General features: G+C 37.1%; 1 protein-coding gene across 6 annotated transcripts in view; it reads left to right on the top strand.

Moving 5' to 3' along the window:
- Window positions 1-12,932: 12,932 nt before the first annotated feature.
- The window catches only part of LOC126427214 (uncharacterized), a 95,052-nt gene continuing 86,263 nt past the window's right edge, over window positions 12,933-21,721 (top strand). For 3 of the 6 annotated variants that reach the window (XR_007576592.1, XR_007576591.1, XM_050089448.1), the window contains exons 1-2: window positions 12,933-13,067; window positions 14,989-15,075. Coding sequence is in view for 4 of the 6 variants with exons in the window: in XM_050089448.1 (XP_049945405.1) it covers window positions 15,007-15,075 (69 nt within the window). In the remaining 2 variants the exon portion in view is untranslated. Of the gene's footprint in view, window positions 13,075-13,343; window positions 13,461-14,988; window positions 15,076-21,721 lie in introns of all 6 variants that reach the window. The other 3 variants (XM_050089449.1, XM_050089450.1, XM_050089451.1) reach the window with 3 other exon arrangements.

Here is a 21,721-nt window from a genome sequence, read left to right as displayed (position 1 = left end):
TGGATTCTACATGCTCTCAACTATATGCAAAAGATGATAAAAATTAAATATTCTATCTCAGCTTTTGGAAGCAAACAAACCCCATTACGGACTAATAGAGATGGAATTGCAGCAGAATAATGAACAATTGGATTATTAAACTAACAACTAAGTGCAAGTCAGGTCAATAGTTTGTGAAACAGCTGAGTCTCAGTATAGAAATAAACTTGTAAATACTTTACATGTACTGTTACAAAACCTACAGCAGTTCTCATTTCACAAGACATCTATGGTTCTCAATAATTACATTATTTCATTCAAAAAGCCTCGAGTCGCTTGAATATCGAGGCAGACATTGAATTTTCCATATTAATCATATGCCAAAACACTCTCGTGCTATCATTTGGCAAAATCTTGTTTCGATATCTCAGACCATTAATGACGTACGAGGAAATTTTGAATAAGTCGTTCTAGTTTTTCACTGACACACGAGTTCGTGATGGAGCGCTTTACATACATTCTATTATCTCGAGATTGGAAACAGACAGCGATATACTTCCAAGTTTAAAGAATGATTCAATATATTATCTACATTTAATAAACAGAAACATGTAATCTGACACGAATCAAACACAGGTTCATAGCGGTACCTATTTTTCACTGCAAACTAAGAATTTCTTGAATAGTTTACCTACTAGCGAAGTATCACAATAAATATAACCATTAACGAAATGCTAGATGGTTCATCATGAAGCTGGCGCATTAAGCTATGAGATGCGCGAGAATGAGCATTTACTACCGAATAGTTTCTTTAAAATCGTTTCAGAAAGATCGCAGATTGGCCGGCTTGAGCGGCAGTTAAGCGAGCGGGACTGGTTCTGCACCGAGTAGGTCTGTACTGCCATTACACTGTGGTCACCTGCTCACCCGCCCAGCACACACCCGTAAACTGTACTTCCCTCCACTCACTCTGTAGTGAAGTGTTGAGAGTCGCCACTTTTTTTAAACGCACTTAAACTTCAGGTTTCCATAGTGTAAATTTACCACAGTTTTCTGTGATTATCGCTTTTGTTTAATTATTACATTTATGAAAATTTATTTTGCCAACAAACAATTTGTTTCAGGAAATCAGTCTTTGTACTGATTGTTTCGTATCCTACAAATAGAAACAAATAAACGAGCATTTAGCGGTATAAATCATGTGTTTGGTGAAGCATCGTGTCTGTATGGTCATCACAACCCACTGGATCATATTAAAGTCGTCGGCAAACGTTTAGTTCTGAGTAATTAAGTGTATAACATTATATCTGTACTTTTGATTTCTATATGTAGTGCCATTGTTGCTGAAAGGTCACGTTTGATTTGATTTCATCTTTTGGTATATTTCAACATGCCAGGAAGGAGAAACTGCCAAGAGAAGGTGAGAGTGCTCGATTACAAAATGAGTGAAAAATAATTTACTGGTTTCAGTCTTACTTCTGTCTCGATGAAAGTGTGTCTAACATTACTGTATCAGTTGAGTGAATTACTTCCTTCATCGACAGCCGCTTGTCGAAGAAAGCCACCCCATTCTCACGAAGTTCCAGAATTCCTGCAGATGTGCGTCAGTTCCTTCATCAATAGGGAATACATGCCATCACCTTCCTCCCTTTTTCCCAGCCTGGTTTGAACCCAACAATATCTGGCTTGTGCTCTTCATTATACTCCCCTAATCCTAAGAGTGACAAACACTGCCTGTCCAGTAGCTCGAAAAACAACTGCATCCTCCATGTGCATAATGTTGTAACAGTGCAGTTCAGACAAACATATTCTTGTGATGCCATATGTCATAACTAAAAACAAACAGTTTAGCCCATAATTCAGAACAGAAATAATATAGTTCCATGATAGTTACATAAGAGAATAACAATTACTTAATAAATAATAATAACAAGAAATGCAAGCAATTACTTAATAAATAGAAACTTCGAGTTCTCAGACATTTTTAATTTGAATGAATACCTTGACAAGAAATCAGACAGCCCACCTCAAGATTTGCACATAATTACCATCTAGTGTGAGTGCCTGGACTTACACCAGGACTATTCTGTCTGCATCATGTAATTAAGTGACGTTAACCAATGTGCAGTTCCAAACATGTACGCTTGGGGCTCTGCTGCATAGGCTTAGTACTACATATTAGGTACATCATGTAAAACAGGCTTAAAACGATACCACCTACAAGCGACGACTTCAAGCGACTACAAGTGGAAGACAGTTTTTGACAATGTTGGTTTTCAGTGATTAAGCCACATTTTGTGTGTCTCAAAAGGTGAATCATCCAAACGACATTATAGAAGAATTTCGTGGTTCACCTAACATTAACGTCTTTTGAGCCCTGTCCTCTTCAAAAGTTTACAGACCACTTTTCTTCCTGGAGAAAATTGTGGTTTCGTGTACCTACACACACGGCAGCTGTGGCTTATGCCCTGAAGTACAGCAAGCAAGTGAACAGTTCATTTTGCAACAAGACGATGCTCCACCTTACTTTCTTTCAGACATTTATGGCTATCTCGATGCCGAACTGCCTCAGTGTCGAAATGCACATGGTTCCCATTGTGACCCTCTTCTCCAGTGGCCCCCAGGGTCACCTCTCTTAGCTTAATTTGATTTCTTCTTATGGGGTTAAGTCAAAGATCACCACATTCCTGCTTCCATTGTCACTTAATTTGGAAGAGTTGAAAGGAAGGACTAATGTGGTCCCTGACAATGTAAAACTGCCTTGGACAGAGAAACGGCCTTGGACAGATTTGGAAGCATAGAGAACATAACATTATGGATAAAATAGAAAATTCTGTTTCCAGTTCTTCAGAAGGATGAGAAATGCACTGAACTCTTCCTAAGACTGACATGAAAGAACGTGAGAAACCAATTTAAAAAATGGATTGGGCTTGTATGCTGCACAGTGATAAAAATTTCTCTGTATTCCTATCTGATAGTAGATACATAGCAGATGATGTGTATATCTGACACTGAAAAATTTCACTTGAGTACTAGTCACGAGCGGCATGACACCAGTATATGATGTACTCGAGAACTAGATAACCTTAGGGTACTGCTAATTATTTTGAGCAGCTCGAGCTAATATGAAGCTAAAACATTTTTATTCTTTCATTTTTCTAAAGTGCGTTTGCGGAGAAAGACGTGTTCCCCTGAGTGGCATGTGGCAGAGACAAAGTGAACTAGTTGTGACATGTTTACCACAAGCAGCCAGAGATGCTAAACAGATCTATGAATTTCGAGTCAAAAGATTCCAATACGTCCTTCACTCTTTACGTAAATGTAAACAGTGGCGTAAATGTGCACTTTTGCTAAACGTTAGGGATTTTAACAACCGATTAGCAGCCAAAGAATGCTGTGTAGACAAGTTCCACAAGGTGCATTTTAGTTGTGTATGTTTTTACTTGTGGTAAATCTATCTGCAATGAACTTTTTGTCAAGCCTGTGTGGAATGTGCAATCCGATCTCTACTCAAATGTGAATATCACATGAGTGATGAATGCACAATGGAACATGATGTAGACCCAAACAAGTTTTTAATGATCTGAAGGTGACCAACTTAGCTGTTGAAACTGGTAAATAAAGAACAGGTTAGATCGAAATCTTGCCTATAGACTATTTCTTTAAAGTACGTAGAGATCTATGATTCTCATTTCTCATTATAAGAAACTTCAGAGAAGTAATGTGCCAGTTTAAGCTTAGGCAACAGATGTATAATGAGCAGGTTACTGGAAACATGTGGTGAAGTATCACAAAAGTACCATCAGAAAACAAATTTTGTGAACAAAGAAAACAAAAATTTTGTACACCTGCTTGATATGTATTTATGTAGAAATCGATAACTGGCTGTAGTACCTTCTCAACATAAGGAAACTTTTGAAAGTGGAGTATTCTTATTTGAAATTAGCAAATTAGAATAAAATGTGATTGATGAACTTTTGTCATAGACTTTCTTCAACCAGTATAAAGCTTACAGTAAACGCACAATTTAAGAAAACACACAGACTCAGAGAGGAACAAAGCACAAACTGAGTGTGACTTTACCTTCTGGATTCCTTCCTGGACTTTATTTCTAAACTAATTTGAAGTAAAAATGTGAAAATGGGCAGTTAAATATTCATCTAATGCAGCACATTTCTTTAACACAATTATTTTCTTTCAACATCTAACGTTTTCTGTCATTGTTAGCACTTTTTAAAAAGAGGACATTTAAGCTTCATTTGGCTTCTTATTTTTTTCCTGAGGATCGCAGTTCCATATGACTTTTCAGTGTAAATATGTACATTACTTGTAACAATTATTAACAAGATATTTACATGAAATAATTGTATTTTGAATGCTATTAATCGCTTCCTGAAGCAAAATTAAATCAATCCAAGAATAATAATAATTACCTACAGTTGAAACTGCATACAGTTTCTGTTATTCCACTTGCTGTGGCATCACATTGGTTGCAAGTCACTCCTGCACCCCACAGCAGTTAAATAGGAGCAAATATTAAAGTTACTCTATAACGAATTTGGAATTATGCTTTGTGCATGTGCACTTAAAGACACTCTAATACAATTCATTTGCATTGTTAAAAACTACACTTAATCTCTCGAATATCGTTCATTTCCTTTATTAAAAAGTATACTTGATCTGAAGTTGTACTGTCACCAGAAACCTCCTTACTTCCTTCCTTGAATCCACTAGGTCAGTGTCTAACGCTTTGTACTCTGTAATGGAGACATAGGGCATCTGTGTACACTCATATTTAAATCGCCATCACCTGGTGGCGAGTGTGCCACAGAGAATTGCACTCTTTGTGGAAACAATAAGGTCACTGACCAACAATTAGGATATACATTAAAACAAGAAGTGCACTTTCTTGCAAGCATATTTACATCAGCATTACAATCCAAAACTTTTCATTGTGTGATATTTTTTGAATCTCTTCAGGGTGGTCTGTTTCCATATCATTTTACTCGAATTGTTCTCAGATGAATCACTGTCATGATATAGACTATTGACATGGAAATCGTTGTTGTTCCGGTTTTCACTTTAAGATTTCTGTAAAAGCTCTACAATCTCTACCTCAGAAAGGAATGTATATGAAGAACTAGCCATTTCACACCTACTTACTTGAACATGGTAATTACAACTTTTCTCTCAACATTATGGCTATAGTTCGACACTGAGTTGACACAGACTTCCCTCAATGTGAAGCAATCAAGTTCGAGAATGGCGCATGTAAGAGCTATGAAAAGCAATATTTGGAATATCGGGCGCCACTGGCCATTGGAGTGGGAAGGATTGAGAGCATTGAAGCTGCCAAACCTAAAATCCGAATATACTGCCAGTTCTGTATTTAGTTTCACCATTTGTAGAAATGAGAGCGCTAATGTACAACTACAAATCACATTCCATTAATTATACAATAATACTTACTTACTCAGACAGAAATCTTAACTGTGCAGCATATAATGGAACATCATCAACAGTATAAATGAACAATGACATGCCCACAACTGCAGTGGTCAAACGTTCCATTGCTAGCAACCCCAAATGTAGAAAGTTAATATTATATTGCTGTTAAAATACACACCATATAGTCACAGTCAGGGCACATGCTGTTTGGAATAAAAGCACCCATGATGTTGTCAAAGTTACTTGGTACTCACCAATAATGAAATCATGCTCCACATCTCTTTTTCTTTTTTTTTCCGCTTAAGTACAGTAACATTATTATTGTGATCAAACTTTCACAACTATCTCTCTGCATTTGAAAGAATATGTAGGATATTTTTCTAAATGCACACAAAATTAACTATTACTTTCTTTAAGTAGGCTATAATATAACTTATTTGCAATTATACAGTTGCAACATAATGTTTAGAAATCAGTCTTTATAAGTGCCAGTTGGACTGGCAGACACACCATTTCCTGTGGCTGTAGCACAACAAACAGTACTAAAACCGACACTTTTTGTAGAGATCTTTGGTATGGTGTAAAACTGAATCTGCATATTATCCTAATACACTGGTATAAATATCAAAGCTACCAATACTGCATACTAGCTTCAGAATCACTGAAACCATAATGGCAATTGCTCGATTTACTTCTGACACTAATTAGTGTGGGTGAAGGAAAGTAGTGACAAATAGTTAAAACGACTTTGCCTTTTATGAAATAGTTAAAAGTGGCTTCACTTAAGTGATGCCACAGTAATCGGGGTGCTACAATTTCTGTGTAGTTACACAGTTTTCTATACAGCATCAGTGTCAACTGAAATTATTTAGGCAGGTATTATGTAGTAGTACAGATCGTGGCATTCGAATTGATTGAGTCAAGAATTAATTACACATGAAAGAATATGCAAAGGATACCAAAACAGATTTCAGACAGGAATTAAATGGAAATTACAAATTCGCCATTAAAAGTATTTCCATTAAAACATGAAAACTGTTTTATAAATCATTTCTTAACTACAAAAACAAATGTTGAGTACTTCTTGAATCATGTACCAAGCTCCATTTAAAGACGAGGAACACAAATTTTGGATGCAAACCCAGTTTGCCTGAAACTGCAGGTGAAAGATGCTGGCATGTCAGCGTTATAGTGCATCTACAGTGTCCTCAGAAATACAGTTTTAGAGTACTTATATGAGATGAAGGATGCTGTTTACAGATGTAGCAATCATAATAAAATTTCTATCTGTGAACCAATTTCGAATAACAAGAACAAATGTTGCATAGTTGTGGAGCTGCATATTGGACACTATTTAAAAATCAGATACTCATATTAAAGATGCATTATAAGTTCTAGTGAAACTGCAAATGACACTTCAATATTTCACATGTGGCATTTACCTGTCATCTCCCCAATATTTACATCATTTCCCCAAATACAAATTTTTTAATTCCGGAATGTTCTGTTGGATGCTGTTTACTATGACCAGAAGACACATTTGAAAGCTAATATTTTTTCATCCTTGCACCCAATGTCAGTTAAAAATGACAAAACATTAATGTAACTCTATAATAAATTTTGGAGTTATGCTTTGTTTAAGTGCACTATAATATAATGTAACATTGAATATCCATGTTGCTGTATTAAAAGCTAGAGTAAAGTTGAAAGTATATTGCCATCAGTAACCTTTGTTACTTCCTTTCTGAAATTCACTGGATAGATGCTCAAATGTATGTCGCCAGTACTATGATCTGAATACATTTTCCAATATTGCATTGATTTTCAACATTTTTAGAATTCAATGAGCTGCAGTAATTCAATTTCACATATTTACACACAACCAGAACCTACCCATGTACCAGAGAGCATGGATACGATACATTTCCACCACATATATTAACCATTTGTGCTCATATCTGCTATCTCAAAACTTTGACTATGAACAGCTTCGAAAGTAGGAAATTGATATATGCTTCTATTGAAATAATTTAACTAAGAACACACAGATCATGTTGTAAGAATTGCTGCGTACTCACCTTGTACTCAACCTACCAATTTCCGTGAGCAGCTTTTGTAAACACACATAAAATAAAATAACAGGTTTCTAAAGTATAATTTTTTTCATGTAGTGCCAAACATTTTCAGAAAACAATCTTTTTAGGTGCCAGATAAATCTGTACACACGCCACTCTTCTGAGATTTTAACAATTTCTTATGTTCATTGATTTAGACATAGTGATTAATTCTTATTTTAGCTTTTGGCACAACTAAATGACAACTGTAGACAGTTCCTGTGTACCTACATCTACATCTATGCTCTGTAAGACAGCCTGAAGTCAATGGCACAGGGTATGTCCAAATACCAGTTATTAGTGTTTCTTCCCATTTCATTCCCATGAATCATGAGAAGCATGAATGTTTGAACGCCTTTGCATGTGCTGCAATTATTGTAATCTTGCCCTCAGTATAACTATGTGAGCGATGCATAAGGGGTTGTAATATATTCATAGAGTCATCATTCAAAGTCGGTTCATGGCACTTTGTTAGTAGCCTTTCTCAGGATAGTTTATGTCTATCTTCAAATTGTGCAGTTCAGCTTCTTCAGTATTTCTGTGAAACTCTCACAAAGATCAAACAAACCTGTGACCATTTGTGCTGCCGTTTTCTGTGTACTTTCAATTTCTCCTGTTAGTCCTATCTGGTATGGGTCCCATACACTTGACCAATATGCTAGAACCAATCACATGACTGATTTGTAAGCAATTTCCTTTGTAGACTGATTGCACTTCCCCAGTATTCTACCAATAAATTGTAGTCTACCCTCTGGTTTCCCAACGACTAAGCCATCTCATATCGCTACAAAGTGTTTCACCCAGGTATTTTTATGGTTTGCCTATTCTAACTGTGACTCATTGGTATTATAGTCATAGGATATTACGCTTTTTCATGTTGAAGTGCACAGTTTTATGTTTCTAATCATTTAAAGCAAGTCGTCAGTTATTACATGCCTTTGAAATCTTATGACGATCTGACTGAAAATTTACGCAGCTTCCTTCAGGCAGTACTTCATTATGGATAACTGCATCATCTGCAAAAAGTCTGAAGTTACTGTTAATATTGTCTGCAATGTCGTTAATATACGCTATGAACAGCAAGATCCTAACACACTTTCCTGGGGCACATGTGAAGTTATTACTACACCTAACGACGACTCTCCATCCAAATAACATGCTGCACGCTCCCTACCAAAAATTCCTCAATCCAGTTGCAAAATTCAATTTTTACCCCATACAAACGTACTTTTGATAACAAGCACAGGTGCGGTACTGAGTCTGATGCTTTTCGAAAATCAATAAATACTGCATCTACCTGACTGCCTTGATTCAAAGATTTTAGTATGTCATGTGAGGAAAGAATGAGTTGGGTTTCACATGACCGATATTTTTGGAATCGTTGCTGGCTGGCATGGAGGAGGTAATACTGTTTGAGACAGCTCATCCTGTTTGAGCTCAAAATATGTTCTAAAATTCTACAACAAATCGATGTCAAGGATACTGGAGACTAATTTTGTGGTTCACTTCTACCAGCCTCTTACAGAGGGTGTGTGTCCTGTGATTTCTTCCAACTATTAAGCACCATGTTTTGTTTGAGGCATCTGCAACAGATTTTAGTTAGAAGTGGGGCTAACTCAGCTGTAAATTCGGTATAGAATCTGGCAGGGATTCCACTGGGCCCTCGAGCTTTATTCAAGTATAACTATTTCAGCTGTTTATTAGCACCACTGCCACTAGTACTTATTCCCTCATCTTTCTGGTGATATGAGGAGTAAATTGGGGCATTTCTCCTTGGTTTTTCTTTGCAATGGAAAATCTGAAAACAAAGTTAAGCATTTCAGAATTTGCTTTGCTACTCTTTGTTTCAGTTCTTGTTTCATTCACTAGGGACTGGACACTAACTTTTGTGCTACTAATAGCCTTTACATACCACCAGAATTGCTTTGGGTTTTGTGAAATTTTATTTGACAACAATGCCTGGCAATTCCTGCCCATCAGTACGTGAGGTCTGCCTGGTCTGGGTTTAGCTATGTTTATTCCTTCACAGCTTCACTTCAAAGTCACAGCATCGATATTCAACGTAGGCAGCTGACAGAACACTTGACAATGTTCTGCTACAGCAGCCATTGAAACCCTCACACAATGATCTCTTGACAGACAAATGCGTTTTATTCGGCAATTCTCTAGCTACAGCTCTATGCTTTGTTTTACATCAATTACACAGTAGTCTCTGTTTGTTTAGCAGTTTCTTTACAGTAACTGTATACTGTAGAGAGTGCCTCCTATTATGAACTGTTCTATTGGGTACATATCTATCCAGTGAATGCTCAGCTATTCTTTTAAACTTGGGCCAGCGTTCCTCTACATGCTGCTGCCCTGTGCTTAAACTTTCAGTTCCTCATTGAGATATGACACTATTGATTTTTTATCTAGTTTACTGAACACACACACAAACAAACACACACACACACACACACACACACACACACACACACACACACACACACACACACACACACACACACACACACACATATATATATATATATATATATATATATATAAAATAGAGGGAAACATTCCACATGGGAAAAATATATCTAAAAACAAAGATGATGTGACTTACCAAACGAAAGTGCTGGCAGGTCGACAGACACACAAACATACACACAAAATTCAAGCTTTCGCAACAAACGGTTGCTTCATCAGGAAAGAGGGAAGGAGATGGAAATACGAAAGGATGTGGGTTTTAAGGGAGAGGGTAAGGAGTCATTGCAATCCCGGGAGTGAAAAGACTTACCTTAGGGGGGAAAAAGGACAGGTATACACATATCCATCCGCATATACACAGACGCAAGCAGTGTATATATATGCTTGTTTCAGTTATTCTTTCTACTTTGTTAGTACTCTGTTAAGCTGAATAGTGCATATCACAGTCACAATACTAGAAAGAAACATGATATCGACTATGAACAGCTAAATCTAAGTATGGTGCAGAAAGGAGTCCATTTCAGTTGCCGTAAGATTTTTTTAATGCCCTCCCTTCAAGAATTAAGTGTTTGGTAGATAAAGATCTCTTGTTCAAAAAACCTTAAGGCAGTTCCTATTGCAAGGATCATTTTATACAATAGAAGAGTCATTGAACTACAGTGTTTAACATTTCTTGTACGGTAAATTGCAAATGTATGCCCAAATTTGTATTTGTAATACCGAATATTTTTATTGCAAACATGGATTTTGTAATATCTATTTCTCTGTAACACTTATTATTTTGTAATCTTTATCTGTCTCTGAAATGTATTTTTTGTAGTAGGACTTAAGTTACTGTTTACTGTTTTTGTTTTGTAACCTCTGTCTATCTCTAAAATGTATTTTTTTGTAGTGGGACCTAAGTGACTGTTCACTGTTTTTGTTTTGTTTTGTGTATTACCATAAATTCTGGCCAAAACTTATAAAATTGACACATTCCATGTCCTTGATAGTGTCACAACATGGATCACTGGAACAACAGATAAATTCAAAAATAATAATAAATAAAAGAAAGTCATTGCTGTCACAACCATATCATGTTCACTGATATGGACATCCTCAAAGAGGTCAGGTCTGTTTGTTGTTGCCATTAGAAACAATATATTTTCATCATGAGAGATGTTCCTAACTGTCTGTTCTAGGTAGTTTTCAGAGAAGCCATTTAGTAATGTCTCACAGGGTGTCTTACCACACCCATCACTAACAAAACTGTAATTTTCCTAATTGATTGTTGAATTACTAAAGTTCCCCCAATGAGTACAGTATGATTTGGAAACTGTTGTTGAAGCGAAACATTCTCACATGCAGCTTCAATTGCCATCATGGTGGCTTTGAGTTTTTTGTCTATTGCAACGAATTTCTTGTTAGCCTATTCTTTCGATATACTCTTAAATTTTCCCCAGAAATCTCACTGCCATTATTTTCAGGTTCAGCCATCTATAATTTAAGCAACCTATTTGTCTAAAGTTCTGTATTTCTGGTGATGGTTCTTGTACTTCCAGAAAAAGAACGTTCCCTACAGCTAAGGATCTGTAATAATGCTGCTGACAACAGGTCTTTAAACGTTTTTGGTACTCCAGAATGTGCATCACACACAAGACAATTTTATGAAATGGAAACCTAATTACAGTGATGGTGCTTTGAAATTCAGTCAAAAGGACGCAGCCAAATGACGCAATTCACTGGTGGGAATGGTAAGTGGAGTAGAAAGTAGAATCGAGTTGAACTTTATGTCGCAAGATAAATGTTACTTAATTTTTGCGATGTAACTGAGCCGGCCGTGGTGGTCTCGCGGTTCTAGGCGCGCAGTCTGGAACCGTGCGACTGCTACGGTCGCAGGTTCAAATCCTGCCTCGGGCATGGATGTGTGTGATGTCCTTAGGTTAGTTAGGTTTAACTAGTTCTAAGTTCTAGGGGACTAATGACCACCACAGCAGTTGAGTCCCATAGTGCTCAGAGCCATTGGAACCATTTTTTGATGTAACTGAAAACTGTGTCTTTACTCATTTAACTGTGGTGTCATTCCAGTATTCCATCATCTAGGGTGTCATATTAGTTGCACATGTGCACTGGGCTTAAATCATGAACGAAGATTCACTACAAACTATTTCACGCAGAGCACTATTCACTTAAGAAAACTCTCAGACATGCACTTTTGTTCATGTTGATATGCTCTGAAGTTAGGGATGAGGGATTCTCTGAATGCTAAAGTTGTATAAAGCATTGCTTTAATTAAATTTGTTTAAAATCTGATAGATGGTTCCTTATGACAGTATTAAGCTGACAAATCATGCATTCCACATTACACTTCAAGCCATGAGAGTCTCTGTTTTCGTTAGTAGTATTATTTTTAAAATTTAGTAAGTACAGCATACATTTTTCGCAATATTGTTTTAGTTGAAGCTTTGCAATATAGCCGATTGGGTGAACAATGTTTTTGTTTTTTAAATTGTGTGACCATAGTATCCATAAATACTGTAGAATTATTTGTAGATTTCGAAACCATACTTGCAACTATGAAAAATTAATAAAAAACACACAGTTTCCCGTACGACTTTCATGAAACAGCGAGGTGGCGCAGTTATAGCACAATGAACTCGCATTCCGGAGGACCACGGTTCAAACCCGAGTCCAGGCTTCCTGATTGGGTTTTCAGTGACTTCCCTAAATCGCTTCACGCAAATGCCAGGACAGTTCTTTCGAAAAGGCACGGCCGACTTCCTTCAGCAACGGGACCGATGACCTCACTGTTTGGTCCTCTCCCCCAAATTAACCAACAAACGACTTTAATTTTTTCCTAGCAGATATGCAGCTCTGATTCCAAGAATGTTAGAACGACCTCCTTGGTAGGTTCCTTCTTCCGCATTGATTGACTTTGACCACAGCAGCAGACGACTGTAGAGTTTAGTAGTTCGTGTCATGCGTTTGTATGGTATTGTGTTGCGTTTTCTGTGTAATATGTAAGTGATTTGATGGTGGATACAGGAAATCACGGAAAGACACATATTGAGTGTGGTACTAAGTCAATACTTAATTTTTATTATCATTACAGCTAACTGCGTCGAATGAAGTAGTTTGCCAATGCCTTGTAATGATGCTATAGTAACTGTTCGTACAATTATAATATTAGTTTAATTTCGTTTATTGGGCACATTTGAACGATAAGTTTGTTCCACATTTAATTCTTGTATCATCCTTGGCGCTTCTGGTTATGGTTTGAGACAGCCTTAGAATTTCGTAAGTAATTATTTCAGGTTATGTGTATCAGAACCAAACACTTGTTATTTTCAGTGAGCTTGTGTTTCCGCATTGCGAGCAGGAGGTGACTAGTGTTTAGACAAACATATTAGCGCACATTACGTACCTGTGCTGTTCGGCAATTACGAAGAACACCAGATCGACGCGTGGGTATGTAATGTGCTTGCTGTTTTCGTACTGTCCGATAAAATTGCTAAATGTTTCCCGTGATTTAGCAAAAGAACCGCCAGATATTTTGATGTGTTGTCTGTAATTACCGGAAAAGTGTCTATATGCTGTGGTGGTTAGAGAAAGTGAAGGTCATTGTGAAATACTTTGCCATGGACGAAAAAAGGCCCCCATTAAGTTCACACACACGCTACATTCATATTGTTATATTTACTTGTATTGTGCATGCGAAGTTCGGTAACAATATTTGTGAAGGAAGGAATAGGGACAGTAAGAGCTCACTGTAATCTGATCTGTAGTTCGCCCGGGTTGTAGCGCAAACAGTTGTACTGCCGATACATCAGATTCGTTAGTATACGTTAATACAGAGTATCAGGGATTGGTTATGTTGGTATGAAAGAGAATGCTGTAGAGGGAATTCATTACGTTGCGTTTTCCGTGGATTTTCAATGTGCCTATGTGCTCCATAGTTCAGTAAATAGTGTTAACTGCTGTTTGTAGTAGTGTGCACGTTTCAATCTGTGGAAGGATATGGGAAATGTAATTGACTCTGTAAGGCCTAATGGGTATGTGTAATTGCCACCGACAAAAGCATACGAAAACCACAGAACATTGTCATGGGTACGCTTATGAGAAAGTAATTTCACTAAGTCTTGTTAGAGGAATTTAATCGTTGTTAAATCTTGACAGTCAAGAATCATTTGTTTCTCTATGCAACGTGCAGGCAGCAGTGTGGGTAAAGATGGCAGCATTGCTCTATATTGAGTTGATAACGTTGAATGTGGATCACTGTATAAGGAAACAGTTTTTAAAAATACATACTAAACTGACTGAAAAAAAGAAAGTTCTGTCTGTATGGGTGGATTTTCATGTTCTGCTTTTCTGAATACCATGAGCAAATATGGGTTTATAGATTGATTGAAAATGCAGCCAGTATGATTGAGAAATAATTCTTTTCTGTTCTTGCAAATGTTGTTAAGAACATAATTATAAACCTCTTACATTATTCTATATATTAAGGAATTTGCAGGATACATTAACAGGCTTCGATATAGCTCAAGGCTAATTTTAATCTTTTATTCTTCATATGTAAAATTGTCTACAGTAAATAGATTTGTCTGGTAAATTCACTTTATCTTAGTTGCTTCACATGACACTTAGAAATTTATGTGGAAAAAGAAAGTCAGCTACCATATTCAGAAAAAGACTGATTACCACAAGCAAATGCTACTAAGTAACAGCAGTAACCGAAAGTCATTTGTTTCCACTGTGTGGGGGTTTTTGTTTTCTCTCAAATTGAGTTTTGTTTACCATTAATGACACTGAGGCTTCAGAGCCCTCATAACCAGCAAGTTGTAAATCAGTTCATTTTGTCAGGTTCTTTGTCCCTCAGCCATTTTTAAATTTTTCATATGCATCGACTCATTTGCTGCAGCCAGAAAATACTGCCTGTGCACTATGTCGAATAATAACAATGTAAACGTATAACTTTTGCTTTCTTGTTTTTCAGTGGCTTAGGAGGGCAATCATGGACTGCAAGGGAACTAGTTGGGTGAAAAAAGAGAAGAGTGAAATATATGCTGAACCAGAATCCTTGGTAAATAGCTTCTTGTATTTTTTACCATTGTTTCATTAATTTCTTTGTGCAGTGTGGTGTGTAAACAAGCAGATTACATGTCCTGTTGTTTGTCAGATGAAAAATTTGGTATTGACTGTTGGTTTTGCTTCTTGACCAAACGAAGTTGTGAGTGTTGGCTGTGCAACATATTTGCAATGGATTGGTGTCTTGTAGTATATGATGCTGCTCTCTAATATTTAATATGTTTCAAAATTTCTGCAGCTTAATGTTAGTGTGATGTTGGCATCCCAGTAGTCAATGATCACATGTTTGCTGTCTACTAGGAAATGGTCAAATGTTCTTGAGTTGTGACATTAGCAATCACTTGTTACAAATTAATTTTCTGTTTTGAGATTTAGTTCGGTGTGTTGTTAATGTCTAGATTTGTTCCTTTTTTAGAAAGAGGTATTATTAATGGATATGATAAAGTAATATATGAGTGGACTCCACTTGATAGAGTGCAGATGATTTAGCTACTACTTTAGATCAGTTGAATGGTTTGCTGGACGAATTGATCATATGCTATATTTGTGGTCAGTTTTTTTAAGTTGACCAGTGTTGCTTTCTCAGACAAGAAGGATATATATGTGGATTTATTGCAAAGACAATATTTGGCAGTCTATTCGTCATGGTGCATGATGGAGAAATCTGAACTCACGACCTACAATATTTCTTTCCTGGTGTATAATTTTTGCTATTGTTCATCTAATTGGTTTTATACCCTCAAAGTTATTGTTAGCAATACTACCGTTCTTGATCTGTTTTTGTTTTGTCAGTAGGTATTCAGAATCTATTAAACATGGGGAAATGGTAGGGGACCAAGAGTTGTTGAAATCCTTTGAGGAGCTTAAATACTATTAAATGAAACAGCAGTTGGTAGTGTAATGTACAACCCTAAAAAGAAATGGTGGTAATGCTGAAACTAAAAGGAAAAAAGGAGTGTTATAGTTTTAACTACAGAATGTTGGAATGTTTGCAGTGCTCTTTAACCAGTAGATCTTCACATTACTACTCTAAATATTTAGTATCAAATAAATTACTTAAATCTGAATATAATCACAGAGTTAAACTGTGTGGGCTCAAGTATGACACGTCTGTAACATACAACATATGCTTACAGGTTTGGTGATCATAAAAGAAGTAATTATAGCAGAATGTCACTGTCAGCGTCAGGCAAATTAAAACATGCTGAAGTTACTGTTAGAGCTCACTCCTTGATTCATTTTTTCTGAGATTAGCAGGATTTTCAGTTTTCCAGTGTGTGGCAATCAACATTTTATGGAAAATTCACTCCTCATCGAGCTGGTTTTGAAAATATATCCTTCATTTCTTTCTTCATCAAAGCGCTGTAATTTGTTTCATGTAGCTAGATCAAAACACTCCTGTGACACTGTAAAGATGTCATTTGCTCTGAATCATTCATCTTGAGAGTTTCTCTAGAAGCAGTGAAAACACAAATGTACACTCACGCTAGACAATGTCGTGTTATAAAAGTAGCCTTGTCAGGTTTTTGTTAGCGTCAGCTGCCAAAGTCTGCGTCAAGTAGGACCTTCCTCCCCCCTCCCCCCCCCCCCCCCCCCCCCCCGAAAAGAAGAAAACCTTTATGCTTCGAATTTCTCACTTACCTTTCTTTCTATGAACTCAGTGTGTGTAGTGTCGTGCTCATATTCAGGTTCTTCGTTCTTCTAGTGGTATTGTAGTTCGTGCATTGATATCAAAATGTCAGCAGTTGGTTAAGGCAAGTAGTTGTAGATATAGCACACATGCCTTCACTGTACCAATCTTCTTATCACTTCTTTTTGGAATAACTACGGAAGTGAGGACTATATTGCACCTTCATATCATGTGTTACATCTGTATTGTAAATGTATCTGTTTTTCCATTAGCTCAAAGCTGTGTAACTGAGCAATCGCTGTTCAAGCTTTTCATGTGGGGTTGTACCTGAACTGGACCAATGGTGACAAACAAAACTCAGTTGCTTCAGTTGTGTTTTCCAAAGAACAGAGAAATTAAAATCAAACACGGGAAATGTCAGGATAGAGTAATGATATACAAAGCATGCGTTCCAACTCAACACATTGAGGAGACCTTAGGTTGCAGGTAGGTAGAATGAATTGACTGCCAATATTTAAGCTTTTGGACAAAGTAATTCATATGAAATACAGAACAACACTAGGCCATGAACACATCTAATGTGAGTAGAAATCTGTGGGAGTGAGAGGTGAAGAGGTGCTGTGGGGTGGGAAGTGAGGGATAGCAGGGTAGGGGTGGAGGTGATGCTGTGCTGCCTGTGGTATTGGTCAAGGACATGTGGGGACAGAATAGGGCTGAAGGTGCAGTGTTGGGAGACTGTGTGGGGCATGAGGGGGGGGGGGGGGTGGAGTTGTGGGATAGGTGTGTGCAGTGCTAGAATGAGAGCAAGGTAGGGAATAGGTGGGGTGGAGCATACAGACTAGTGGACGTTGAGGTTTATGGGGATGACTGATATGTTGTACGAAGAGTTTCCATTTGCACAATTTAGAAAAGCTTGTTATGTGTGTGCGTTTTTTTTAATGTGCTCCCAAAGATGGAATCTTTGCTCATCTTCAACCTACCCTGCCACAAAAGACACCAATCATTTCCTTCACTGAGCTTCACAGTTCCTGCTCCTTTACCATTTGGCACCCTGCTCATCATTGTCAGTGCTATCACCCTCTATGATTACATCCTCCAACACCCATGGCTTTCTGTTACTGAACAGTACCTTTCCCAGTGTCTGACTCTCTCCTAACCTACAGCCCCTTCCTGGTCGCCATGACCAACTAGATTTTCACCCACAATTCTCCATTGAAGGTACTGCCTACAAACAAATCTACAGAACATCAAAGGGCATTTGTATGGCACCATGTTCTGCCAGTTCATTCATATGCCACCTAGAGGATTCCTTTCCAACCACCCAGAATCACACACCCTTCACCAGATCAAGATTCGTTGATGACATTTTTATGATCTTATTGGTTTGTTTATTGAACCTGATCTGATTAGTTCCATCAGGCCCTCTATTAAATTGGACCACGGTTTCACAAATACTGTACGCTTTTTGTATCATATTTTCCTGAAACTAAGTTTTAATATGACAAATAGTATTACAATGATTTGGGTGTCTCAATAAGCAATGTCAGTGAATAATACTATGAACTAAAAGTTAATACTGGCAGTACTTCTACTACTGCAGTTGATACCACTAGTGGTGCTAGTAGTGGTGGTGATGAAAGAATTTGAAGGAGTGTAAGGCAGGACATATAGTGGTGCCTGTATTTGTTTACCAGGCTTAGAATACTAATAGTTTTTGATATCTCCATGACTCTGCTGTTGGCATTAGGAAGAATGGTAAGGAATGTGTTGCCAGGACGCAGTTTACAAAGAAGATACTGTAAGTAATGCAAACATCCACATCCCAAGGCATGGGCTAGCAAGAACAGGAAACTCTCACAAAGTGAATGACCTCAAAAGTTTTATTTATTATTCCCTCCCTGCTTCATCCACATCATTTTAAAATTCCAAAATAAAACTGTGTGATTGGCTAATAGAAAATCCATGTTACAATTAGTTGTATGGTGTGGGTATTGTTGATTTCAATATTAAAGATTCTGGTTGTACCCACTGATTTCACTACACTATTGTTTTTTTTTATATGATGAAGCGCATTTCGTATAAAATAGTTACCGATAAGTAAATAAAGATTATGGGAGTAGGAAATATGATTCAAAGTAGCAGCATAGGAAAATGAAGTGCAAGATGCTAATAAATTTTCAAATTTCTTGTCACTGATCATTCATATAACTTTTAGATCACTACCATTGAAATGCACCTTACTGACTGTCACTGAGAAGGCCACTCTGAAAAGAATGAGTCATTTATTCTTTAGATGTGTCATAGACTTAAAATATGTGACAATTTATTGTAATATATCTAAAATTGTCTTCTTAAAAGAACTCCTGGCAGATTTTTTAAATCGATGAGCAAGTGAACCAACAGATAATTCTAGAATTTGTGTGACTGTATGAAATTAAGCAGTGTTATGTTATGGCTCAATTTTGGTGAATATAATATAGATTGGCTTTATGCACTTGCCCATGCTAGACTACCCTCCACAAACCTCTTAATCTCTGATGACTGTCACCTCCTACATCCATTTGAGCTTGCTTCTTGTCTTCAAGCCATAGTATCCCTCTACACTTTTTACCCTCACATATGCCTCCATTACCAACTTTACTATCCCTAAAAGCCTCAGAATTTGTGCTATTAACAGGTTCCTTGTGTTAGTGAAATTGGTCCCTATGTTCCTCCCTCATTTGCTGTTTTGTTTACCCATCAAATCTTCAGCATTCTTCTGTATCACATTTCAGATGCTTCCATTCTCATCTTGTCTGAATTGCCTATCATCTATGTTTGACTTCCATACAGGGCTGCAATGCAAATATCTTCAGAAAAGACTTCCTAACACTTAAATTTATATTAGATGTGAACAGTCCTCTTTATTAGGCACATGTTCATTGATATTGCTAGTCTTCACTTTATTTCTTTCGTACTTCGGCCATTGTCAGTTACTTTGATGCCCAAATAGCGAAAGTTGTCTACTACTTTTAATGTCTCATTTTGTAGTCGAAACTCAACATTGCCTGATATAATTCAGCTAGATTCCATTGCTTTTATTGATGTTTGTCATACAATCTCCTTTAGTGATGATATCCAATTTTACTCTTCAGAGTTTTACCGCCCACACATCCCTTCATTGAGAGTTTCAAGATGCCTGTTTTGTTTGATAGAACTACATTGTCATTGGTAAACACACAGTTTGCTTTACTTTTTTCCAGATTTCCTTCGTGTCTTCGTCGTACAGAATGCATATCAGATGTAGGCTACAAGCCTGTCTCATTTCCTGCTCAATGCTTCCCTTCCATGTCTTTAAAGTCTTACAACTGGTGCCTGGTTTCTGTGAAAGTTGCAAACAAACTTTTGTTTCCTGTCTATTTATTCTGCTGCTGCCCAAATTCCAAAGAGTGCAGTGAACTCCACATTCTCAAAAGCATTTCAGTAAATCTGCAAAAGCTGTGAACACAATTTTGTTTTCATTTAACTCATCTTCTAAGGTAAGTCATAGTAGCAGTATTGCCTTGTGTTACATGTTTCTGGTACCCAAAGTGATCTTATGTAAGGTTAACCCTCTAAAAGCTTTTCCATTCTTGCAAGCATGTCATATTAATCTGATAATATTCACAGCTGTTAGCACCTGCCTTTCTTCAAATTTGAATTATTACATTCTGGTTGATGTATGACTGTACGTCAACTATCTCATATCTTGCACAAAAGTGGAATAATTTTGTCATGGATGGCTTTCCCATGTATCCCAATAATTCTGAGGGAATGTCATCAACTGCAATGGCCTTGTTACTACTTCGCTCATTTAGTGCTGTATCAAATTCTGGTCATATTATGATATTTACAGTCTTGTCTACAACTACTTCCTTTCTCCTTTCTTGCGCAAGTTCGTTCCCCTTTGCCTTACAACCATTCTTGTTTAGCCATATTGCATGTTCTGTCAACATCATTCCAGTAATGTCTGTATTCCCTTTTGTCTGCTTAAATAGCTACATGTTTGTATTTTCTCTTCTCATCAATTAAATTCAGTATCTCATGAGTTGTGAAGGTATTCCTACTAGGCCTTACTTTTTACCTATGTTTCCTCCTGCCTTCACTGTTTCATCTCAAAGTTGCCTATTCATCACCCAGTGTATACTTACCCTCTATTTATCACTTGTTGCCTAATGCTCATTTTCAAACCATCAATGAGTTTTGGTTCATGTAAGTTTATCCAAATCCCATGTACTTAAATTCTACTTTTACCATTTCTTCAACGTTACTCTGCAGTTAATAAAAGCAACTCTAGCCAGAGTCCACATCTAGCCCTGGAAATGTTTTGTAGTTTACATTCCTGTTTCGAAATCTTTGTTTTTGACATTACATAATCTGTTTGAAACCTTTTGGTTTCTCCATGTTATTCCACTTACACAAGCTTCTTTCATGATACTTGAAAAAAGTGTTTGCAGTGACTAATTCATGCAATGTGCAAAATTCTACCAGGCGGCTTCCCCCTTTCAGTAATTTGTGCCATTGGATGTTCTCTTTACTATTTTACATCCTATTCCTACTATTGAATTTAATTATCTTCTAGAATTGGCTGTCATCTTCCTTAGCTATTGAATAATTACTCATCAAACTTTTTACTATTCCATCTGCTGGTCTGGTTGCCATACAAATATCTACCACTGTTGTATTTTCTTCATGCCTATTTCAGCTATGGTAATTCAGTGACATTGCTGTTGATAATAGCTTACTCAAGTGCCTATTTTCTTGCTTATTACTAGGGCTCTCCCTGCATGACCCCTATTTGATTTTTTGTTGATAATCCTGTACTGGCCTGACCAGAAGTCCTGTCCTTTCTGCCACTGCACTTCAGTTCTTACTAAAACTGAATACAACCTATCCAATTTCCTATTTAAAGTCTCTAACCTTCCTAGGCTGTTGTTGTTGTTTTCAGTCCAGAGACTGGTTTCGTGCAACTCTCCATACTACCCTATCCTGT

This window comes from Schistocerca serialis, chromosome 11, assembly GCF_023864345.2.
Source record: "Schistocerca serialis cubense isolate TAMUIC-IGC-003099 chromosome 11, iqSchSeri2.2, whole genome shotgun sequence".
Taxonomy (NCBI): Eukaryota; Metazoa; Arthropoda; class Insecta; order Orthoptera; family Acrididae; genus Schistocerca; species Schistocerca serialis.
The sequence above is the reverse complement of the archived record's forward strand: the minus strand, read 5'-3'. Positions and strand labels throughout refer to the sequence as shown.